At 47.0% G+C, this 25,295-nt stretch overlaps 1 protein-coding gene across 3 annotated transcripts in view; it reads left to right on the top strand.

Annotated features, from left to right (window-relative positions):
- The first annotated feature begins 597 nt into the window (after window positions 1-597).
- The window catches only part of LOC141154084 (SLAM family member 9-like), a 325,409-nt gene continuing 300,711 nt past the window's right edge, over window positions 598-25,295 (top strand). For all 3 annotated transcript variants that reach the window (XM_073639526.1, XM_073639525.1, XM_073639527.1), the window contains exon 1: window positions 598-739. In XM_073639526.1, the coding sequence (XP_073495627.1) occupies window positions 649-739 (91 nt within the window). In that variant the 5' untranslated portion in view covers window positions 598-648. The remainder of the gene's footprint in view (window positions 740-25,295) is intronic.

The raw sequence follows: 25,295 nt of genomic DNA, 5'->3' as shown, positions 1-25,295 counted from the left end.
AGGACAGGATATAGTATGTCAGATCAGTTGGGGTCTGTCATGCAGTACCTTCAATAATCAAACTGTTTTTTGCTCTGCAGGTGGCCGTTTGCAAACACATAGAATGGAGATGGGCTGCCCAGTTTGATTCAGTGTGTAGCAGCTGCTGCCAGGTACTACAGAACACTTCCTATAAAAAGAGTAGAAGCTGTTCTACAGTACCTTGAAACTGCTGATACATACTTAAAGGGGCTGTAGAATGGGGCTCCAATGCATGTGTTAATATGGGGTCCCCACTAGAGCAAATAATAACTAATTAGTGGTGGTGCTCAGAGATAGACCCCCACTATCTGATATTGAAGACGTAGCTCAGAGATAGGTCATCAATACTCTCTGCCCAGACAACCCGTCTATTATAGCATGTGCCCTGGTGCAGCTGCAATGCACATAACATAACAGCAGCTGCTGCTGCTGCATCTGATATCTCAGGGTGGATTGTTTTTTGGCTTCGATTCTAGCTGTGCTGCTGAATAGATAATTGTGCGGGAAATTGTGTCTCTTCATAAATGTGTTTTATAAACTCTCTATAACTCAGGGAAGGGGGCAGGATGAAAAATAGATGTGTTGCCCCTTTAAAAAAAGAGGAAGAAATCTGCAGCTTTTGATCAAATGATCCCTCCCATTAGCTGTTCACCACCATGTGCTACAATGGCTGCAACTGCAGCAGTTCTGTCTCTGCTCCTCTCCCTGCTGATCCCAGGTAAGAAATATTCACTTTATACACTTGTATCCTCTGCTACAGGGGATAGAAAGATACAGGAGATAGATAGATAGATAGATAGATAGATAGATAGATAGATAGATAGACTGCTTTTAATTGCTGTTGGATCCTACCTGCCCTTTATCTTTGGAGGCTTTTAGTCTGGGAGATGCATGTCTGGTATAATATTGTGAATAGCAGTAATACCATCCATATGTCATATATATATATTTAATGTTTGGACACTGGTAAGTCCATCTTTTTCTTCCGTATGGTATATCTATGGTGATGTAATCTGGTTTTGAAGTCTAGATTAATAGATAGATAGGTAGACAGACCTTGGATCCTACCTGCCCTTTATCTTTGGAGGCTTTTACCCTGGGAGAGGCATGTCTGGTATAATATTGTGAGTAGCAGTAATGCCGTCCATATGTCAAATATATATATATATATATATATATATATATATATATATATTCATTGTTTGCAGAGATCTCAGCTCTTACCGAGGCTGCTGTATTCTTATGTTTGTCTATTATGCAGTAAGAGCAGCATGTACCTGTTCACACTGGCTTTACTCTGTTAGGTGCTGGGCAGTTGTTGCTTTTTTTTGTAGATAGAGATGAAGCTTTTCTTAAATTAACGCTACTTTTAAACAGGAGGATGATTGGGGAAGGAGTTTTCCTATGGACACTCAATGCCAATATCAGACAGAGTGAACACAAGGTTTATTTGTCAGGTGCCGCCTTACAAATGGTGGTCCATGGTGGCACAGCGGCCGGTGTAAGCCGATAACATGATGTTCTCTGCACAAAGAACAAGCACATCATCCATCTTTCTGCGCGCTCATAATATCTGGGCATTATGTCCCAGTGGGAGTAAAACTAGGAGAGTCACTTGTAGAGAAGGATCTGGTTGTACTTGTAGATCACAGACTAAATAACAGCATGTAATGTCAATCAGCGGCTCCTAAAGCCAGATATTAAAAAAAGTATGGACTCAAAACACTCTAGGTAGCATTAAAAAACACAAAGACGTTTTGTCAAGTTCAGTTGCATCCCTTCATAAAGAAATAATTCTTATTAAACAACAACAAGGTATTTTTGAAGACAAGTCCAGAAAAAAATAACTTAAAAATTAGAGGAATACCTGAAGCAATTTCTCCTTCAAATCTAGAGGCTTACATTACGGAAATGACTACTGCTCGGCTTCCAGATCTCTCTGACGAGATGATCGTTACTAATGCCTACAGAATCCCAAAACCTGATTTCTTACTAAGGGACGTCCCTAGAGATATTATCGTTAATTTCCAGTCTTTTACTGTAAGAAATAACTTACTAAATTTAACTAGAAAAAAATCTTCCCAAGCCTGATAAGGATCTTTCCAAAGCCACCTTATTAGCTAGGAGATCTTTCCGTGACTTTACGAGTAAACTTGTAAGGACAGGGGTGAAATATAGATGGATAAGATCCACTAATCTTCAGATTTATTTTCAAAATGAGATTTTCCTGGTCACGGCTCCGGGAGAAGGTACAGATTTGATACAGAAAATAATAATTACTTGATGTTTTCTCAGTAAGCTAGCAAATGTTACTTGACTGTAATTTCTGCATATTCTCTTCGTTCTATTCCTCTAGGGCTTTTTTGTTTTGTTTTGTTTTGTTTTTTGACCCTTATGGTTCTCACACATGGATTTTTAGAGATGATTCTAGTTCCCATGGTCTATATCCCAGTCGCTACTTATTTGGAGACCTTTTTGAGACCTTACTTTTAAATCCTAAAATCGGACATTTTCCCTCCAAAGAGGTCATAGTGGCCCTAATAAGAATGCTGAAAAGCATGTCTAGCGTGATTTAATAGGGTCATTGGTCTCGACAAGAATGTGTATAAGCAACAGGAAAAGAAGTCTAGTGTAATTTACTTATCTTACTTGTTTGTGTTACAAGAGGACTTACAAGCAAATGAATAAGAATGTCTAGTGTGATTTGTATGCGCTTATATACAGTACAGACCAAAAGTTTGGACACACCTTTTCATTTAAAGATTTTTCTGTATTTTCATGACTTTGAAAATTGTACATTCACACTGAAGGCATCAAAGCTATGAATTACCACATGTGGAATTATATACTTAGCAAAAAAGTGTGAAACAACTGAAAATATGTCTTATATTCTAGGTTCTTCAAAGTAGCCACCTTTTGCTTTGATGACTGCTTTGCACACTCTTGGCATTCTCTTGATGAGCTTCAAGAGGTAGTCACCGGAAATGGTCTTCACTTCACAGGTGTGCCCTGTCAGGTTTAATAAGTGGGATTTCTTGCCTTATAAATGGGGTTGGGACCATCAGTTGTGTTGTGCAGAAGTCAGGTGGATACACAGCTGATAGTCCTACTGAATAGACTGTTAGAATTTGTATTATGGCAAGAAAAAAGCAGCTAAGGAAGGAAAAACGAGTGGCCATCATTACTTTAAGAAATGAAGGTCAGTCAGTCCGAAAAATTGGGAAAACTTTGAAAGTGTCCCCAAGTGCGGTTGCAAAAAGCATCAAGCGCTACAAAGAAACTGGCTCACATGAGGACCGCCCCAGGAAAGGAAGACCAAGAGTCACCTCTGCTTCTGAGGATAAGTTTATCCGAGTCACCAGCCTCAGAAATCGCAGGTTAACAGCAGCTCAGATTAGAGACCAGGTCAATGCCACACAGAGTTCAAGCAGCAGACACATCTCTACAACAACTGTTAAGAGGAGACTTTGTGCAGCAGGCCTTCACGGTAAAATAGCTGCTAGGAAACCACAGCTAAGGACAGGCAACAAGCAGAAGAGACTTGTTTGGGCTAAAGAACACAAGGAATGGACATTAGACCAGTGGAAATCTGTGCTTTGGTCTGATGAGTCCAAATTTGAGATCTTTGGTTCCAACCACCGTGTCTTTGTGCGACGCAGAAAAGGTGAACGGATGGACTCTACATGCCTGGTTCCCACCGTGAAGCATGGAGGAGGAGGTGTGATGGTGTGGGGGTGCTTTGCTGGTGACACTGTTGGGGATTTATTCAAAATTGAAGGCATACTGAACCAGCATGGCTACCACAGCATCTTGCAGCGGCATGCTATTCCATCCAGTTTGCGTTTAGTTGGACCATCATTTATTTTTCAACAGGACAATGACCCCAAACACACCTCCAGGCTGTGTAAGGGCTATTTGACCAAGAGGGAGAGTGATGGGGGGCTACGCCAGATGACCTGGCCTCCACAGTCACCAGACCTGAACCCTATCGAGATGGTTTGGGGTGAGCTGGACCACAGAGTGAAGGCAAAAGGGCCAACAAGTGCTAAGCATCTCTGGGAACTCCTTCAAGATTGTTGGAAGACCATTTCTGGTGACTACCTCTTGAAGCTCATCAAGAGAATGCCAAGAGTGTGCAAAGCAGTCATCAAAGCAAAAGGTGGCTACTTTGAAGAACCTAGAATATAAGACATATTTTCAGTTGTTTCACACTTTTTTGTTGAGTATATAATTCCACATGTGGTAATTCATAGTTTTGATGCCTTCAGTGTGAATGTACAATTTTCATAGTCATGAAAATACAGAAAAATCTTTGAATGAGAAGGTGTGTCCAAACTTTTGGTCTGTACTGTATATATATATATTTTTTTCTCTTAAAGCAGTTACTTGTAACTAAATGATAAGCAATATTATGTATCTAAAACGCAATGTACTCTTGTCTTTGTCCCTTTTTAGGGACTATTTTCCCCATTTACCTTGTTATCTTCTCCCTTCTCCCTTTTCCCATCCTATTCCCCCCCCCCTCCATTTTCTTTTATCTTTCCCTTTATTATTATAAAAGTTGATTAAAAATTTATTGGAAAAAAAAAGTATGGACTTGGGGGTACAGGGACGTAATGCTCCGACTGTATAACTTAGAGTTAGTGCGGCCTCATCTGGGACATGTAGTTCAGCTCTGGACACAAGTTCATAGAGATGAAGTCCTGGAGCTATAAAAGGACAAAGACAAGCCACAAAGCTGAGGAGGGGCGCGGAGGAGCCTGATTATTACATGTATTTAGGCTTGAGAAGAGACGTATAAGGAGGACATGAGTAATGTGCACAAGTGCATAAGTAACCCATACAAAATGTACAAAAGCTGCTTCATGTAAAACCATCTCAAAGACAAGGGGGCGCACCTCACATAGAAAGGTTCAATCTCCAGAGGAGACAGGGCTGCTCCACCATAAAAACTATTAATCTGTGGGATAGTCGACCTCAGGAGCTGGTTCTCTACTGTAAGAGCAGTGAGTGTATGAACAGCTGACCTCAGGAGCTGGTTCTCTACTGTAAGAGCAGTGAGTGTATGAACAGCTGACCTCAGGAGCTGGTTCTCTACTGTAAGAGCAGTGAGTGTATGAACAGCTGACCTCAGGAGCTGGTTCTCTACTGTAAGAGCAGTGAGTGTATGAACAGCTGACCTCAGGAGCTGGTTCTCTACTGTAATAGCAGTGAGTTTATGAACAGCTGACCTCAGGAGCTGGTTCTCTACTGTAAGAGCAGTGACTGTATGAACAGCCAACCTCAGGAGCTGGTTCTCTACTGTAATAGCAGTGAGTGTATGAACTGCCAACCTCAGAAGCTGGTTCTCTACTGTAATAGCAGTGAGTCCATGAACAGGTGAGCTCAGGAGCTGGTTCTCTACTGTAGGAGCAGTGATTGTATGAACAGCTGACCTCCGGAGCTGGTTCTCTACTGTAGGAACAGTGACTGTATGAACAGCCGACCTCAGGAGCTGGTTCTCTACTGTAAGAGCAGTGAGTGTATGAACAGCTGACCTCATGAGCTAGTTCTCTACAGTAGGAACAGTGACTGTATGAACAGCTGACCTCAGGAGCTGGTCCTCTACTGTAAGAGCAGTGAGTGTATGAGCAGCCGACCTCAGGAGCTGGTTCTCTACTGTAAGAGCAGTGATTGTATGAACAGCTGACCTCATGAGCTGGTTCTCTACAGTAGGAACAGTGACTGTATGAACAGCTGATCTCAGGAGCTGGCTCTCTACTGTAAGAGCAGTGAGTGTATGAACAGCCGACCTCAGAAGCTGGTTCTCTACTGTAAGAGCAGTGAGTGCATGTACAGGTGAGCTCAGGAGCTGGTTCTCTACTGTAAGAGCAGTGAGTGTATGAACAGATGACTTTAGGAGCTGGTTCTCTACTGTAAGAGCAGTGAGTGTATGAAGAGATGACCTCAGGAGCTGGTTCTCTACTGTAATAGCAGTGAGTGTATGAACAGCTGACCTCAGGAGCTGGTTCTATACTGTAAGAGCAGTGAGTGTATGAACAGCTGACCTCAGGAGCTGGTTCTCTACTGTAATAGCAGTGAGTTTATGAACAGCCGACCTCAGGAGCTGGTTCTATACTGTAAGAGCAGTGAGTGTATGAACTGCCAACCTCAGAAGCTGGTTCTCTACTGTAATAGAAGTGAGTGTATGAACAGGTGAGCTCAGGAGCTGGTTCTCTACGATAAGAGCAGTGAGTGTTTGAACAGGCGACCTCAGGAGCTGATCCTCTACTGTAAGAGCAGTGAGTGTATGAACAGCCGAACTCAGGAGCTGGTTCTCTACTGTAAGAGCAGTGAGTGTATGAATAGCTGACCTCAGGAGCTGGTTCTCTACTGTAAGAGCAGTGAGTGTATGAGCAGCCGACCTCAGGAGCTGGTTCTCTACTGTAAGAGCAGTGATTGTATGAACAGCTGACCTCATGAGCTGGTTCTCTACAGTAGGAACAGTGACTGTATGAACAGCTGATCTCAGGAGCTGGCTCTCTACTGTAAGAGCAGTGAGTGTATGAACAGCCGACCTCAGAAGCTGGTTCTCTACTGTAAGAGCAGTGAGTGCATGTACAGGTGAGCTCAGGAGCTGGTTCTCTACTGTAAGAGCAGTGAGTGTATGAACAGATGACTTTAGGAGCTGGTTCTCTACTGTAAGAGCAGTGAGTGTATGAAGAGATGACCTCAGGAGCTGGTTCTCTACTGTAATAGCAGTGAGTGTATGAACAGCTGACCTCAGGAGCTGGTTCTATACTGTAAGAGCAGTGAGTGTATGAACAGCTGACCTCAGGAGCTGGTTCTCTACTGTAATAGCAGTGAGTTTATGAACAGCCGACCTCAGGAGCTGGTTCTATACTGTAAGAGCAGTGAGTGTATGAACTGCCAACCTCAGAAGCTGGTTCTCTACTGTAATAGAAGTGAGTGTATGAACAGGTGAGCTCAGGAGCTGGTTCTCTACGGTAAGAGCAGTGAGTGTTTGAACAGGCGACCTCAGGAGCTGATCCTCTACTGTAAGAGCAGTGAGTGTATGAACAGCCGAACTCAGGAGCTGGTTCTCTACTGTAAGAGCAGTGAGTGTATGAATAGCTGACCTCAGGAGCTGGTTCTCTACTGTAAGAGCAGTGAGTGTATGAACAGCCGACCTCAGGAGCTGGTTCTCTACTGTAAGAGCAGTGAGTGTATGAACAGCTGACCTCTGGAGCTGGTTCTCTACTGTAGGAGCAGTGACTGTATGAACAGCCGACCTCAGGAGCTGGTTCTCTACTGTAAGAGCAGTGAGTGTATGAACAGCCGACCTCTGGAGCTGGTTCTCTACTGTAGGAGCAGTGACTGTATGAACAGCCGACCTCAGGAGCTGGTTCTCTACTGTAAGAGCAGTGAGTGTATGAACAGCTGACCTCAGGAGCTGGTTCTCTACTGTAAGAGCAGTGAGTGTATGAACAGCTGACCTCAGGAGCTGGTTCTCTACTGTAAGAGCAGTGACTGTATGAACAGTCGACCTCAGGAGCTGGTTCTCAACTGTAGGAGCAGTGACTGTATGAACAGTCGACCTCAGGAGCTGGTTCTCTACTGTAAGAGCAGTGAGTGTATGAACAGCTGACCTCAGGAGCTGGTTCTCTACTGTAAGAGCAGTGAGTGTATGAACAGCTGACCTCAGGAGCTGGTTCTCTACTGTAAGAGCAGTGAGTGTGTGAACAGCTGACCTCAGGAGCTGGTTCTCTACTGTAATAGCAGTGAGTTTATGAACAGCTGACCTCAGGAGCTGGTTCTCTACTGTAAGAGCAGTGACTGTATGAACAGCCAACCTCAGGAGCTGGTTCTCTACTGTAATAGCAGTGAGTGTATGAACTGCCAACCTCAGAAGCTGGTTCTCTACTGTAATAGCAGTGAGTCCATGAACAGGTGAGCTCAGGAGCTGGTTCTCTACTGTAAGAGCAGTGAGTGTATGAACAGCTGACGTTAGGAGCTGGTTCTCTAATGTAAGAGCAGTGTGTGTTTGAACAGCCGACCTCAGGAGCTGATCCTCTACTGTAAGAGCAGTGAGTGTATAAACAGCTGACCTCAGGAGCTGGTTCTCTACTGTAAGAGCAGTGAGTGTATAAACAGTTGACCTCAGGAGCTGGTTCTCTACTGTAGGAGCAGTGACTGTATGAACAGCCGACCTCAGGAGCTGGTTCTCTACTGTAATAGCAGGGAGTGTATGAACAGCCGACCTCAGGAGCTATTTCTCTACTGTAGGAGGAGTGACTGTATGAACAGCTGAACTCAGGAGTTGGTTCTCTACTGTAAGAGCAGTGAGTGTATGAACAGCTGACCTCAGGAGCTGGTTCTCTACTGTAATAGCAGGGAGTGTATGAACAGCCGACCTCATGAGCTAGTTCTCTACAGTAGGAACAGTGACTGTATGAACAGCTGACCTCAGGAGCTGGTCCTCTACTGTAAGAGCAGTGAGTGTATGAGCAGCCGACCTCAGGAGCTGGTTCTCTACTGTAAGAGCAGTGATTGTATGAACAGCTGACCTCATGAGCTGGTTCTCTACAGTAGGAACAGTGACTGTATGAACAGCTGATCTCAGGAGCTGGCTCTCAACTGTAAGAGCAGTGAGTGTATGAACAGCCGACCTCAGAAGCTGGTTCTCTACTGTAAGAGCAGTGAGTGCATGTACAGGTGAGCTCAGGAGCTGGTTCTCTACTGTAATAGCAGTGAGTGTATGAACAGCTGACCTCAGGAGCTGGTTCTATACTGTAAGAGCAGTGAGTGTATGAACAGCTGACCTCAGGAGCTGGTTCTCTTCTGTAATAGCAGTGAGTGTATGAACAGCTGACCTCAGGAGCTGGTTCTCTACTGTAGGAGCAGTGATTGTATGAACAGCTGACCTCCGGAGCTGGTTCTCTACTGTAGGAACAGTGACTGTATGAACAGCCGACCTCAGGAGCTGGTTCTCTACTGTAAGAGCAGTGTGTGTATGAACACCTGACCTCATGAGCTAGTTCTCTACAGTAGGAACAGTGACTGTATGAACAGCTGACCTCAGGAGCTGGTCCTCTACTGTAAGAGCAGTGAGTGTATGAGCAGCCGACCTCAGGAGCTGGTTCTCTACTGTAAGAGCAGTGAGTGTATGAACAGATGACTTTAGGAGCTGGTTCTCTACTGTAAGATCAGTGAGTGTATGAAGAGATGACCTCAGGAGCTGGTTCTCTACTGTAAGAGCAGTGAGTGTGTTAACAGCTGACCTTAGGAGCTGGTTTTCTACTGTAAGAGCAGTGAGTGTATGAACAGCTGACCTCAGGAGCTGGTTCTCTACTGTAATAGCAGTGAGTGTATGAACAGCTGACCTCAGGAGCTGGTTCTATACTGTAAGAGCAGTGAGTGTATGAACAGCTGACCTCAGGAGCTGGTTCTCTACTGTAATAGCAGTGAGTTTATGAACAGCCGACCTCAGGAGCTGGTTCTATACTGTAAGAGCAGTGAGTGTATGAACTGCCAACCTCAGAAGCTGGCTCTCTACTGTAATAGCAGTGAGTGTATGAACAGGTGAGCTCAGGAGCTGGTTCTCTACGGTTAGAGCAGTGAGTGTTTGAACAGCCGACCTCAGGAGCTGATCCTCTACTGTAAGAGCAGTGAGTGTATGAACAGCCGACCTCAGGAGCTGGTTCTCTACTGTAAGAGCAGTGAGTGTATGAATAGCTGACCTCAGGAGCTGGTTCTCTACTGTAAGAGCAGTGAGTGTATGAACAGCCGACCTCAGGAGCTGGTTCTCTACTGTAAGAGCAGTGAGTGTATGAACAGCCGACCTCTGGAGCTGGTTCTCTACTGTAGGAGCAGTGACTGTATGAACAGTCGACCTCAGGAGCTGGTTCTCTACTGTAAGAGCAGTGAGTGTATGAACAGCCGACCTAAGGAGCTGGTTCTCTATTATAAGAGCAGTGAGTGTGTGAACAGCCGACCTCTGGAGCTGGTTCTCTACTGTAGGAGCAGTGACTGTATGAACAGCCGACCTCAGGAGCTGGTTCTCTACTGTAAGAGCAGTGACTGCATGAACATCTGACCTCTGGAGCTGGTTCTCCACTGTAGGAGCAGTGATTGTATGAACAGCCGACGTCAGTAGCTGGTTCTCTACTGTAAGAGCAGTGAGTGTATGAACAGCCGACCTCAGGAGCTGGTTCTCTACTGTAGGAGCAGTGACTGTATGAACAGCCGACCTCAGGAGCTGGTTCTCTACTGTAAGAGCAGTGAGAGTATAAACAGCTGACCTCCGGAGCTGGTTCTCTACTGTAAGAGCAGTGAGTGTATGAACAGCCGACCTCAGAAGCTTATTCTCTATGGTAAGAGCAGTGAGTGTATGAACAGCCGACCTCAGGAGCTGATTCTCTACTGTAAGAGCAGTGAGTGTTTGAACAGCCGACCTCAGGAGCTGATTCTCTACTGAAAGAGCAGTGAGTGTATAAACAGTTGACCTCAGGAGCCTGTTCTCTACTGTAGGAGCAGTGACTGTATGAACAGCCAAACTCAGGATCTGATTCTCTACTGTAAGAGCAGGGAGTGTATGAACAGCCGACCTCAGGAGCTATTTCTCTACTGTAGGAGCATTGACTGTATGAACAGCTGACCTCAGGAGTTGGTTCTCTACTGTAGGAGCAGTGAGTGTATGAACAGCCGACCCCAGGAGTTGGTTCTCTACTGTAAGAGCAGTGAGTGTATGAACAGCCGACCTCAGGAGCTGTTTTTTTACTATAAGGGCAGTGAGTGTATGAACAGCTGAACTCAGGAGCTGGTTCTCTACTGTAGGAGCAGTGACTGTATGAACAGCCGACCTGATGAGCTGGTTCTCTACTGTAAGAGCAGTGATTGTATGAACAGCTGACCACAGGAGCTTGTTCTCTACTGTAGGAGCAGTGACTGTATGAACAGCTGACCTCAGGAGCTGGTCCTCTACTGTAAGAGCAGCGAGTTTATGAACAACCGACCTCAAAAGCTGGTTCTCTACTGTAAGAGCAGTGAGTGCATGTACAGGTGAGCTCAGGAGCTGGTTCTCTACTGTAAGAGCAGTGAGTGTATGAACAGCTGACTTTAGGAGCTGGTTCTCTACGGTAAGAGCAGTGAGTGTATGAAGAGATGACCTCAGGAGCTGGATCTCTACTGTAATAGCAGTGAGTTTATGAACAGCTGACCTCAGGAGGTGGTTCTATACTTTAAGAGCAGTGAGTGTATGAACTGCCAACCTCAGAAGCTGGTTCTCTACTGTAATAGCAGTGAGTGCATGAACAGGTGAGCTCAGGAGCTGGTTCTCTACTGTAAGAGCAGTGAGTGTATGAACAGCTGACGTTAGGAGCTGGTTCTCTACTGTAAGAGCAGTGAGTGTATGAACGCTGACCTCAGGAGCTGGTTCTCTACTGTAAGAGCAGTGAGTGTATGAACAGCTGACCTTAGGAGCTGGTTCTCTTCTGTAAGAGCAGTGAGTGTATGAACAGCTGACCTCAGGAGCTGGTTCTCTACTGTAATAGCAGTGAGTTTATGAACAGCTGACCTCAGGAGGTGGTTCTATACTTTAAGAGCAGTGAGTGTATGAACTGCCAAACTCAGAAGCTGGTTCTCTACTGTAATAGCAGTGAGTGCATGAACAGATGAGCTCAGGAGCTGGTTCTCTACTGTAAGAGCAGAGATTGTATGAACAACTGACGTTAGAAGCTGGTTCTCTACTGTAAGAGCAGTGAATGTATGAACGCTGACCTCAGGAGCTGGTTCTCTACTGTAAGAGCAGTGAGTGTATGAACAGCTGACCTTAGGAGCTGGTTCTCTTCTGTAAGAGCAGTGAGTGTATGAACAGCTGACCTCAGGAGCTGGTTCTCTACTGTAAGAGCAGTGAGTGTATGAACAACTGACCTCAGGAGCTGGTTCTCTACTGTAGGAGCAGTGACTGTATGAACAGCTGACCTCAGGAGCTGGTTCTCTACCGTAAGAGCAGTAAGTGTATGAACAGCCGACCTCAGGAGCTGGTTCTATACTGTAAGAGCAGTGAGTGTATGAACAGCTGATCTCAGGAGCTGGCTCTCTACTGTAAGAGCAGTGAGTATATGAACAGCTGACCTCAGCAGCTGGTTCTCTACTGTAAAAGCAGTGAGTGTACGAGCAGCTGACCTCAGTAGCTGGTTCTCTACCGTAAGAGCAGTAAGTGTATGAACAGCCGACCTCAGGAGCTGGTTCTCTACTGTAAGAGCAGTGAGTGTATGAACAGCTGATCTCAGGAGCTGGCTCTCTACTGTAAGAGCAGTGAGTGTATGAACAGCTGACCTCAGGAGCTGGTTCTCTACTGTAAGAGCAGTGAGTGCATGAACAGCCGAACTCAGGAGCTGGTTCTCTACTGTAAGAGCAGTGAGTGTATGAAAAGCTGATCTCAGGAGCTGGCTCTCTACTGTAAGAGCAGTGAGTGTATGAACAGCTGACCTCAGCAGCTGGTTCTCTACTGTAAAATCAGTGAGTGTACGAACAGCTGACCTCAGTAGCTGGTTCTCTACCGTAAGAGCAGTAAGTGTATGAACAGCCGACCTCAGGAGCTGGTTCTCTACTGTAAGAGCAGTGAGTGTATGAACAGCTGATCTCAGGAGCTCGCTCTCTACTGTAAGAGCAGTGAGTGTATGAACAGCTGACCTCAGGAGCTGGTTCTCTACTGTAAGAGCAGTGAGTGCATGAACAGCTGACCTCAGGAGCTGGTTCTCTACTTTAAGAGCAGTGAGTGTATGAACAGCCGAACTCAGGAGCTGGTTCTCTACTGTAAGAGCAGTGAGAGTATGAACAGTTGACCTCAGGAGCTGGTTCTCTACTGTAAGAGCAGTGAGTGTATGAACAGTTGACCTCAGGAGCTGGTTCTCTACTGTAAGAGCAGTGAGTGTATGAACAGCTGACCTCAGGAGCTATTTCTCTACTGTAGGAGCAGTGACTGTATGAACAGCTGACCTCAGGAGTTGGTTCTCTGCTGAAAGAGCAGTGAGTGTATGAACAGCCGACCTCAGGAGTTGGTTCTCTACTGTAAGAGCAGTGAATGTATGAACAGTCGACCTCAAGAGCTGTTTTTTTACTATAAGAGCAGTGAGTGTATGAACAGTTGAACTCAGGAGCTGGTTCTCTACTGTAAGAGCAGTGAGTGTATGAACAGCTGACCTCAGGAGCTGGTTCTCTACTGTAATAGCAGGGAGTGTATGAACAGCCGACCTCAGGAGCTATTTCTCTACTGTAGGAGCAGTGACTGTATGAACAGCTGACCTCAGGAGTTGGTTCTCTACTGTAAGAGCAGCGAGTGTATGAACAGCCGACCTCAACAGATGGTTCTCTACTGTAAGAGCAGTGAGTGCATGTACAGGTGAGCTCAGGAGCTGGTTCTCTACTGTAAGAGCAGTGAGTGTATGAACAGCTGATCTCAGGATCTGGTTCTCTACGGTAAGAGCAGTGAGTGTATGAAGAGATGACCTCAGGAGCTGGTTCTCTACAGTAAGAGCAGTGAGTGTATTAACAGCTGACCTTAGGAGCTGTTTTTCTACTGTAAGAGCAGTGAATGTATGAACAGCTGACCTCAGGAGCTGGTTCTCTACTGTAATAGCAGTGAGTTTATGAACAGCTGACCTCAGGAGGTGGTTCTATACTGTAAGAGCAGTGAGTGTACAAACTGCCAACCTCAGAAGCTGGTTCTCTACTGTAATAGCAGTGAGTGCATGAACAGGTGAGCTCAGGAGCTGGTTCTCTACTGTAAGAGCAGTGAGTGTATGAACAGCTGACGTTAGGAGCTGGTTCTCTACTATAAGAGCAGTGAGTGTATGAACAGCTGACCTCAGGAGCTGGTTCTCTACTGTAAGAGCAGTGAGTGTATGAACAGCTGACCTTAGGAGCTGATTCTCTACTGTAAGAGCAGTCAGTGTATGAACAGCTTACCTCAGGAGCTGGTTCTCTACTATTAGAGCAGTGAGAGTATGAACAGTTGACCTCAGGAGCTGGTTCTCTACTGTAGGAGCAGTGACTGTATGAACAGCTGACCTCAGGAGCTGGTTCTCTACTGTAAGAGCAGTGAGTGTATGAACAGCCGACCTCAGGAGCTTGTTCTCTACTTTAAGAGCAGTGAGAGTATGAACAGTCGACCTCAGGAGCTGGTTCTCTACTGTAAGAGCAGTGAGTGTATGAACAGCTGACCTCAGGAGCTGGTTCTCTACTGTAATAGCAGGGAGTGTATGAACAGCCGACCTCAGGAGCTATTTCTCTACTGTAGGAGCAGTGACTGTATGAACAGCTGACCTCAGGAGTTGTTTGTCTACTGTAAGAACAGTGAGTGTATGAACAGCTGACCTGAGAAGCTGGTTCTCTACTATATGAGCAGTGACTGTATGAACAGCCGACCTCAGGAGCTGGTTCTCTACTGTAAGAGCAGTGATTGTTTGAACAGCTGACCTCAGGAGCTGGTTCTCTACAGTAGGAACAGTGACTGTATGAACAGCTGACCTCAGGAGCTGGTCCTCTACTGTAAGAGCAGTGAGTGTATGAACAGCCGACCTCAGAAGCTGGTTCTCTACTGTAAGAGCAGTGAGTGCATGTACAGGTGAGCTCAGGAGCTGGTTCTCTACTGTAAGAGCAGTGAGTGTATGAACAGCTGACTTTAGGAGCTGGTTCTCTACTGTAAGAGCAGTGAGTGTATGAAGAGATGACCTCAGGAGCTGGTTCTCTACTGTAAGAGCAGTGAGTGTGTTAACAGCTGACGTTAGGAGCTGGTTTTCTACTGTAATAGCAGTGAGTTTATGAACAGCTGTCCTCAGGAGCTGGTTCTATACTGTAAGAGCAGTGAGTGTATGAACTGCCAACCTCAGAAGCTGGTTCTCTACTGTAATAGCAGTGAGTGCATGAACAGTTGAGCTCAGGAGCTGGTTCTTTACTGTAAGAGCAGTGAGTGTTTGAACAGCCGACCTCAGGAGCTGATCCTCTACTGTAAGAGCAGTGAGTGTATAAAAAGTTGACCTCAGGAGCTGGTTCTCTACTGTAGGAGCAGTGACTGTATAAACAGTCGACCTCAGGAGCTGGTTCTCTACTGTAAGAGCAGTTAGTGTATGAACAGTCGACCTCCGGAGCTGGTTCTCTACTGTAAGAGCAGTGAGTGTATGAATAGCCGACCTCAGTAGCTGGTTCTCTACTGTAAGAGCAGTGAGTGTATGAACAGCTGACCTCCGGAGCTGGATCTCTACTGTAAGAGCAGTGAGTGTATGAACAGCCGACCTCAGGAGCTGGTTCTCTACTGTAAGAGCAGTGAGTGTATGAACAGCCGACCTCTGGAGCTGGTTTTCTACTGTAGGAGCAGTGACTGTATGAACAGCCGACCTCAGGAGCTGGTTCTCTTCTGTAAGAGCAGTGAGTGTATGAACAGCCGACCCCTGGAGCTGGTTCTCTACTGTAGGACCAGTGACTGTATGAACAGCCGACCTCAGGACCTGGTTCTCTACTGTAAGAGCAGTGAGTGTATGAACAGCCGACCTCAGGAGCTGGTTCTCTACTGTAAGAGCAGTGAGTGTATGAACAGCCGACCTCTGGAGCTGGTTCTCTACTGTAGGAGCAGTGACTGTATGAACAGCCGACCTCAGGAGCTGATTCTCTACTGTAAGAGCAGTGACTGTATGAACAGCCGACCTCTGGAGCTGTTTCTGTACTTTAGGAGCAGTGACTGTATGAACAGCCAACCTCAGGAGCTGGTTCTCTACTGTAAGAGCAGTGAGTGTATGAACAGCCGACCTCAGGAGCTGGTTCTCTACTGTAAGAGCAGTGAGTGTATGAACAGCCGACCTCAGGAGCTGGTTCTGTACTGTAGGAGCAGTGACTGTATGAACAGCCGACCTCAGGAGCTGGTTCTCTACTGTAAGAGCAGTGAGAGTATAAACAGCTGACCTCCGGAGCTGGTTCTCTACTGTAAGAGCAGTGAGTGTGTGAACAGCCGACCTCAGAAGCTTATGCTCTATGGTAAGAGCAGTGAGTGTATGAACAGCCGACCTCAGGAGCTGATTCTCTACTGTAAGAGCAGTGAGTGTATGAACAGCCGACCTCAGGAGTTGGTTCTCTACTGTAAGAGCAGTGAATGTATGAACAGCCGACCTCAGGAGCTGTTTTTTTACCATAAGAGCAGTGAGTGTATGAACAGCTGAACTCAGGAGCTGGTTCTCTACTGTAAGAGCAGTGAGTGTATGAACAGCTGACCTCAGGATCTGGTTCTCTACTGTAATAGCAGGGAGTGTATAAACAGCCGACCTCAGGAGCTATTTCTCTACTGTAAGAGCAGTGAGTGCATGTACAGGTGAGCTCAGGAGCTGGTTCTCTACTGTAAGAGCAGTGAGTGTATGAACAGCTGACTTTAGGAGCTGGTTCTCTACGGTAAGAGCAGTGAGTGTATGAAGAGATGACCTCAGAAGCTGGTTCTCTACTGTAAGAGCAGTGAGTGTATTAACAGCTGACCTTAGGAGCTGGTTTTCTACTGTAAGAGCAGTGAGTGTATGAACAGCTGACCTCAGAAGCTGGTTCTCTACTGTAATAGCAGTGAGTTTATGAACAGCTGACCTCAGTCGGTGGTTCTATACTGTAAGTGCAGTGAGTGTATGAACTGCCAACCTCAGAAGCTGGTTCTCTACTGTAATAGCAGTGAGTGCATGAACAGGTGAGCTCAGGAGCTGCTTATCTACTGTAAGAGCAGTGAGTGTATGAACAGCTGACGTTAGGAGCTTGTTCTCTACTGTAAGAGCAGTGAGTGTATGAACAGCTGACCTCAGGAGCTGGTTCTCTACTGTAAGAGCAGTGAGTGTATGAACAGCTGACCTTAGGAGCTGGTTCTCTACTATAAGAGCAGTGAGTGTATGAACTACTGACCTCAGGAGCTGGTTCTCTACTATAAGAGCAGTGAGTGTATGAACAGCTGACCTCAGGAGCTGGTTCTCTACTGTAGGAGCAGTGACTGTATGAACAGCTGACCTCAGGAGCTGGTTCTCTACCGTAAGAGCAATAAGTGTATGAACAGCCGACCTCAGGAGCTTGTTCTCTACTGTAAGAGCAGTGAGTGTATGAAAAGCTGATCTCAGGAGCTGGTTCTCTACTGTAAGAGCAGTGAGTGTACGAACATCTGACCTCAGGAGCTGGTTCTCTACTGTAAAAGCAGTGAGTGTATGAACAGCTGACCTCAGGAGCTGGTTCTCTACTGTAAGAGCAGTGAGTGTATGAACAGTCGACCTCAGGAGCTATTTCTCTACTGTAGGAGCAGTGAGTGTATGAACAGCTGACCTCAGGAGTTGGTTCTCTACTGTAAGAGCAGCGAGTGTATGAACAGCCGTCCTCAACAGCTGGCTCTCTACTGTAAGAGCAGTGATTGCATGCACAGGTGAGCTCAGGAGCTGGTTCTCTACTGTAAGAGCAGTGAGTGTATGATCAGCTGATCTCAGGAGCTGGTTCTCTACGGTAACAGCAGTGAGTGTATGAAGATATGACCTCAGGAGCTGGTTCTCTACTGTAAGAGCAGTGAATGTATTAACAGCTGACCATAGGAGCTGTTTTTCTACTGTAAGAGCAGTGAGTGTATGAACAGCTGACCACAGGAGCTGGTTCTCTACTGTAATAGCAGTGAGTTTATGAACAGCTGACCTCAGGAGGTGGTTCTATACTGTAAGAGCAGTGAGTGTACGAACTGCCAACCTCAGAAGCTGGTTCTCTACTGTAATAGCAGTGAGTGCATGAACAGGTGAGCTCAGGAGCTGGTTCTCTACTGTAAGAGCAGTGAGTGTATGAACAGCTGATGTTAGGAGCTGGTTCTCTACTGTAAGAGCAGTGAGTGTATGAACAGCTGACCTCAGGAGCTGGTTCTCTACTGTAAGAGCAGTGAGTGTATGAACAGCTGACCTTAGGAGCTGATTCTCTACTGTAAGAGCAGTGAGTGTATGAACAGCTTACCTCAGGAGCTGGTTCTCTACTATAAGAGCAGTGAGAGTATGAACAGTTGACCTCAGGAGCTGGTTCTCTACTGTAGGAGCAGTGACTGTATGAACAGCTGACCTCAGGAGCTGGTTCTCTACCGTAAGAGCATTAAGTGTATGAACAGCCGACCTCAGGAGCTGGTTCTCTACTGTAAGAGCAGTGAGTGTATGAAAAGCTGATCTCAGGATCTGGTTCTCTACTGTAAGAGCAGTGAGTGTATGAACAGCTGACCTCAGGAGCTGGTTCTCTAATGTAAGAGCAGTGAGTGTATGAACAGCTGACCTCAGGAGCTGGTTCTCTACTGTAAGAGCAGTGAGTGTATGAACAGCCGACCTCAGGAGCTTGTTCTCTACTGTAAGAGCAGTGAGAGTATGAACAGTCGACCTCAGGAGCTGGTTCTCTACTGTAAGAGCAGTGAGTGTATGAACAGCTGACCTCAGGAGCTGGTTCTCTACAGTAAGAGCAGTAAGAGTATGAACAGCCGACTTCAGGAGCTGGTTCTCTACTGTAATAGCAGTGAGTGTATGAACAGCTGACCTCAGGAGCTGGTTCTCTACTGTAAGAGCAGTGAGTGTATGAACAGCTGACCTAAGGAGCTCGTTCTCTACTGTAAGAGCAGTGAGTGTATGAACAGCTGATCTCAGCAGCTGGTTCTCTACTGTAAGAGCAGTGACTGTATGAACAGCCGACCTCATGAGCTGGTTCTCTACTGTAAGAGCAGTGAGTGTATGAACAGCTGACCTCAGGAGCTGGTTCTCTACTGTAAGAGCTTTAAGTGTATGAACAGCTGACCTCACGAGATGGTTCTCTACGGGAGGAGCAGTGAGTGTATGAACAGCTGACCTCAGGAGCTGGATCTCAACGGTAGGAGCAGTGAGTGTATGAACAGCTGACCTCAGGAGCTGGTTCTCTATTGTAAGAACAGTGCGTGTTTGAACAGCTGACCTCAGGAGCAGGTTCTCTACTGTAAGTGCAGTGAGTGTATGAACAGCCGACCTCAGGAGCTGGTTCTCTACTGTAAGAGCAGTGAGTGTATGAACAGCCAACCTCAGAAGCTGGTTCTCTACTGTAAGAGCAGTGAGTGCATGTACATGTGAGCTCAGGAGCAGGTTCTCTACTGTAAGAGCAGTGAGTGTATGAACATCTGACCACAGGAGCTGGTTCTCTACTGTAAGAGCAGGGAGTGTATGAACAGCTGACCTTAGAAGCTGGTTCTCTACTGTAAGAGCATTAAGTGTATGAACAGCTGACCTCAGTAGCTGGATCTCTACGGTAGGAGCAGTGAGTGTATGAACAGCTGACCTCAGGAGCTGGTTCTCTACTGTAAAAGCATTGAGTGTATGAACAGCTGACGTCAGGAGCTGGTTCTTCACTGTAGGAGCAGTGAGTGTATGAACAGCCGACCTCAGGAGCTGGTTCTCTACTGTAAGAGCAGTGAGTGTATGAACAGCTGACCTCAGGAGCTGGTTCTTTACTGTAAGAGCAGTGAGTGTATGAACAGCCGACCTCAGGAGCTGGTTCTCTACTGTAAGAGCAGTGAGTGTATGAAGAGCCGACCTCAGGAGCTGGTTCTCTACTGTAAGAGCAGTGAGTGTTTGAACAGCCGACCTCAGGAGCTGGTTCTCTACTGTAGGAGCAGTGACTGTATGAACAGCTGACCTCAGGAGCTGGTTCTCTACTGTAAGAGCAGTGAGTGTATGAACAGCCGACCTCAGGAGCTGGTTCTCTACTGTAAGAGCAGTGAGTGTATGAACAGCAGACCTCAGGAGCTGGTTCTCTACTGTAAGAGCAGTGACTGAATGAACTCTGACCTCAGGAGCTGGTTCTCTACTGTAAAAGCAGTGAGTCTATGAACAGCTGACCTCAGGAGCTGGTTCTCTACTGTAAGTGCAGTGAGTGTATGAACAGCCGACCTCAGGAGATGGTTCTCTACTGTAAAAGCAGTGAGTGTATGAACAGCTGACCACAGGAGCTGGTTCTCTACTGTAAGAGCAGTGAGTGTATGAACAGCCGACCTCAGGAGCTGGTTCTCTACTGTAAGAGCAGAGAGTGTATGAACAGCCGACCTCATGAGCTGGTTCTCTACTGTAAGAGCAGTGAGTGTATGAACAGCCGACCTCAGGAGCTGGTTCTCTACTGTAAGAGCAGTGAGTGTATGAACAGCCGACCTCAGGAGCTGGTTCTCTACTGTAAGAGCAGTGAGTGTATGAACAGCCAACCTCAGGAGCTGGTTCTCTACTGTAAGAGCAGTGAGTGTATGAACATGCGACCTCAGGAGCTGGTTCTCTACTGTAAGAGCAGTGAGTGTATGAACAGCCGAAGTCAGGAGCTGGTTCTCTACTCTAGGAGCAGTGACTGTGTGAACAGCTAACCTCAGGAGCTGGTTCTCTACTGTAAGAGCAGTGAGTGTATGAACAGCCGACCTCAGGAGCTAGTTCTCTACTGTAAGAGCAGTGAGTGTATGAACAGCTGACCTCAGAAGCTGGTTCTCTACTGTAAGAGCAGTCAGTGTATGAACAGCTGACCTCAGGAGTTGGTTCTCTACTGTAAGAGCAGTGAGTGTATGAACAGCCAACCTCAGGAGCTGGTTCTCTACTGTAAGAGCAGTGAGTGTATGAACAGCCGACCTCAGGAGCTGGATCTCTACTGTAGGAGCAGTGAGTGTATGAACAGCCGACCCCAGGAGCTGGTTCTCTACTGTAAGAGCAGTGAGTGTATGGACAGCCGACCTCATTAGCTGGTTCTCTACTGTAAGAGTAGTGAGTGTATGAACAGCCGACCTCATTAGCTGGTTCTCTACTGTAAGAGCAGTTAGTGTATGAACGCTGACCTCAGGAGCTGGTTCTCTGCTGTAAGAGCAGTGAGTGTATGAACAGCTGACCTCAGGAGCTGGTTCTCTACTGTAAGTGCAGTGAGTGTATGAACAGCTGACCTCAGGAGCTGGTTCTCTCCTGTAAGAGCAGTGAGTGTATGAAAAGCTGACCTCAGGAGCTGGTTCTCTACTGTAAGAGCAGTGAGCGTATGAACAGTTAACCTCAGAAGCTGGTTCTCTACTGCAAGAGCAGTGAGTGTATGAACAGCTGACCTCAGGAGCTGGTTCTCTACTGTAAGAGCAGTGAGTGTATGAACAGCTGACCTCACGAGCTGGTTCTCTACTGTAAGAGCAGTGAGTGTATGAACAGCTGACCTCAGGAGCTGGTTATCTACTGTAAGAGCAGTGAGTGTATGAACAGCTGACCTCAGGAGCTGGTTCTCTACTGTAAAAGCATCGAGTGTATGAACAGCCGACCTCGGGCTGGTTCTCTACTGTAAGAGCAGTGAGTGTATGAACAGCTGACCTCAGGAGCTGGTTTTCTATTGTAAGAGCAGTGAGTGTATGAACAGCCGACCTCAGGAGCTGGTTCTCTACTGTAAGAGCAGTGATTGTATGAACGCTGACCTCAGGAGCTGGTTCTCTACTGTAAGAGCAGTGAGTGTAAGAACAGCCGACCTCAGGAGCTGGTTCTCTACTGTAGGAGCAGTGACTGTATGAACAGATGACCTCAGGAGCTGGTTCTCTACTGTAAGAGCAGTGAGTGTATGAACAGCTGACCTCAGGAGCTGGTTCTCTACTGTAAGAGCAGTGAGTGTATGAACAGCCGACCTCAGGAGCTGGTTCTCTACTGTAGGTGCAGTGACTGTATGAACAGCTGACCTCAGGAGCTGGTTCTCTACTGTAAGAGCAGTGAGTGTATGAACAGCCGACCTCAATAGCTGGTTCTCTACTGTAAGAGCAGTGAGTGTATGAACAGCCGACCTCAGGAGCTGGTTCTCTACTGTAAGAGCAGTGGCTGAATGTACGCTGACCTCAGGAGCTGGTTCTCTACTGTAAGAGCAGTGAGTCTATGAACACCTGACCTCAGGAGCTGGTTCTCTACTCTAAGTGCAGTGAGTGTATGAACAGCCGACCTCAGGAGCTGGTTCTCTACTGTAAAAGCAGTGAGTGTATGAACAGCTGACCACAGGAGCTGGTTCTCTACTGTAAGAGCAGTGAGTGTATGAACAGCCGACCTCAGGAGCTGGTTCTCTACTGTAAGAGCAGAGAGTGTATGAACAGCCGACCTCATGAGCTGGTTCTCTACTGTAAGAGCAGTGAGTGTATGAACAGCCGACCTCAGTAGCTGGTTCTCTACTGTAAGAGCAGTGAGTGTATGAACAGCCGACCTCAGGAGCTGGTTCTCTACTGTAAGAGCAGTGACTGTATGAACAGCCAACCTCAGGAGCTGGTTCCCTACTGTAAGAGCAGTGAGTGTATGAACAGCCGAGCTCAGGAGCTGGTTCTCTACTGTAAGAGCAGTGAGTGTATGAACAGCCGAAGTCAGGAGCTGGTTCTCTACTGTAGGAGCAGTGACTGTATGAACAGTTAACCTCAGGAGCTGGTTCTCTACTGTAAGAGCAGTGAGTGTATGAACAGCCGACCTCAGGAGCTAGTTCTCTACTGTAAGAGCAGTGAGTGTATGAACAGCTGACCTCAGAAGCTGGTTCTCTACTGTAAGAGCAGTGAGTGTATGAACAGCTGACCTCAGGAGTTGGTTCTCTACTGTAAGAACAGTGAGTGTATGAACAGCCAACCTCAGGAGCTGGTCCTCTACTGTAAGAGCAGTGAGTGTATGAACAGCCGACCTCAGTAGCTGGTTCTCTACTGTAGGAGCAGTGACTGTATGAACAGCTGACCTAAGGAGCTGGTTCTCTACTGTAAGAGCAGTGAGTGTATGAACAGCCGACCTCAGGAGCTGGTTCTCTAGTGTAAGAGCAGTGAGTGTATGAACAGCCGACCTCAGGAGCTGGTTCTCTACTGTAAGAGCAGTGACTGTATGAACGCTGACCTCAGGAGTTGGTTCTCTACTGTAAGAGCAGTGACTGTATGAACGCTGACCTCAGGAGCTGGTTCTCTACTGTAAGAGCAGTGAGTCTATGAACAGCTGACCTCAGGAGCTGGTTCTCTACTGTAAGTGCAGTGAGTGTATGAACAGCCGACCTCAGGAGCTGGTTCTCTACTGTAAGAGCAGTGAGTGTATGAACAGCTGACCACAGGAGCTGGTTCTCTACTGTAAGAGCAGTGAGTGTATGAACAGGCGACCTCAGGAGCTGGTTCTCTACTGTAAGAGCAGTGAGTGTCTGAACAGCCGACCTCAGGAGCTGGTTCTCTACTGTAAGAGCAGTGAGTGTATGAACAGCCGACCACAGGAGCTGGTTCTCTGCTGCAAGAGCAGTGAGTGTATGAACAGCCGGCCTCAGGAGCTGGTTCTCTATTGTAAGAGCAGTGAGAGTATGAACAGCCTACCTCCTGAGCTGGTTCTCTACTGTAAGAGCAGTGAGTGTATGAACAGCTGACCTCAGGAGCTGGTTCTCTACTGTAAAAGCAGTGAGTGTATGAACAGCCGACCTCAGGAGCTGGTTCTCTACTGTAAGAGCAGTGAGTGTATGAACAGCCGACCTCAGGAGCTGGTTCTCTACTGTAAGAGCAGTGAGTGTATGAACAGCCGACCTCAGGAGCTGGTTCTCTACTGTAGGAGCAGTGACTGTCTGAACAGCTGACCTCAGGAGCTGGTTCTCTACTGTAAGAGCAGTGAGTGTATGAACAGCCGACCTCAGGAGCTGGTTCTCTAGTGTAAGAGCAGTGAGTGTATGAACAGCCGACCTCAGGAGCTGGTTCTCTACTGTAAGAGCAGTGACTGTATGAACGCTGACCTCAGGAGTTGGTTCTCTACTGTAAGAGCAGTGACTGTATGAACGCTGACCTCAGGAGCTGGTTCTCTACTGTAAGAGCAGTGAGTCTATGAACAGCAGACCTCAGGAGCTGGTTCTCTACTGTAAGTGCAGTGAGTGTATGAACAGCCGACCTCAGGAGCTGGTTCTCTACTGTAAGAGCAGTGAGTGTATGAACAGCTGACCACAGGAGCTGGTTCTCTACTGTAAGAGCAGTGAGTGTATGAACAGGCGACCTCAGGAGCTGGTTCTCTACTGTAAGAGCAGTGAGTGTCTGAACAGCCGACCTCAGGAGCTGGTTCTCTACTGTAAGAGCAGTGAGTGTATGAACAGCCGACCACAGGAGCTGGTTCTCTGCTGCAAGAGCAGTGAGTGTATGAACAGCCGGCCTCAGGAGCTGGTTCTCTATTGTAAGAGCAGTGAGAGTATGAACAGCCTACCTCCTGAGCTGGTTCTCTACTGTAAGAGCAGTGAGTGTATGAACAGCTGACCTCAGGAGCTGGTTCTCTACTGTAAAAGCAGTGAGTGTATGAACAGCCGACCTCAGGAGCTGGTTCTCTACTGTAAGAGCAGTGAGTGTATGAACAGCCGACCTCAGGAGCTGGTTCTCTACTGTAAGAGCAGTGAGTGTATGAACAGCCGACCTCAGGAGCTGGTTCTCTACTGTAGGAGCAGTGACTGTCTGAACAGCTGACCTCAGGAGCTGGTTCTCTACTGTAAGAGCAGTGAGTGTATGAACAGCCGACCTCAGGAGCTGGTTCTCTACTGTAAGAGCAGTGAGTGTATGAACAGCCGACCTCAGGAGCTGGTTCTCTACTGTAAGAGCAGTGAGTGTATGAACAGCCGACCTCAGGAGCTGGTTCTCTACTGCAGGAGCAGTGACTGTATGAACAGCTGACCTCAGGAGTTGGTTCTCTACTGTAAGAGCAGTGAGTGTATGAACAGCCGACCTCAGGAGCTGGTTCTCTACTGTAAGAGCAGTGAGTGTATGAACAGCCGACCTCAGGAGCTGGTTCTCTACTGTAAGAGCAGTGACTGTATGAACGCTGACCTCAGGAGCTGGTTCTCTACTGTAAGAGCAGTGAGTCTATTAACAGCTGACCTCAGGAGCTGGTTCTCTACTGTAAGTGCAGTGAGTGTATGAACAGCTGACGTCAGGAGCTAGTTCTCTACTGTAAGAGCAGTGAGAGTATGAACAGCTGACCACAGGAGCTGGTTCTCTACTGTAAGAGCAGTGAGTCTATGAACAGCCGACCTCAGGAGCTGGTTCTCTACTGTAAGAGCAGTGAGTGTATGAACAGCCGACCTCAGGAGCTGGTTCTCTACTGTAAGAGCAGTGAGTGTATGAACAGCCGACCTCAGGAGCTGGTTCTCTACTGTAAGAGCAGTGAGAGTATGAGCAGCCTACCTCCGGAGCTGGTTCTCTACTGTAAGAGCAGTGAGTGTATGAACAGCCGACCTCAGGAGCTGGTTCTCTACTGTAAGAGCAGTGAGTGTATGAACAGCCGACCTCAGGAGCTGGT

Source organism: Phyllobates terribilis, unplaced genomic scaffold (assembly GCF_046119375.1).
Source record: "Phyllobates terribilis strain yellow unplaced genomic scaffold, ASM4611937v1 Scaffold_7__3_contigs__length_470593459, whole genome shotgun sequence".
Taxonomy (NCBI): domain Eukaryota; kingdom Metazoa; phylum Chordata; class Amphibia; order Anura; family Dendrobatidae; genus Phyllobates; species Phyllobates terribilis.
This window is presented reverse-complemented; position numbering and strand designations above follow the sequence as displayed.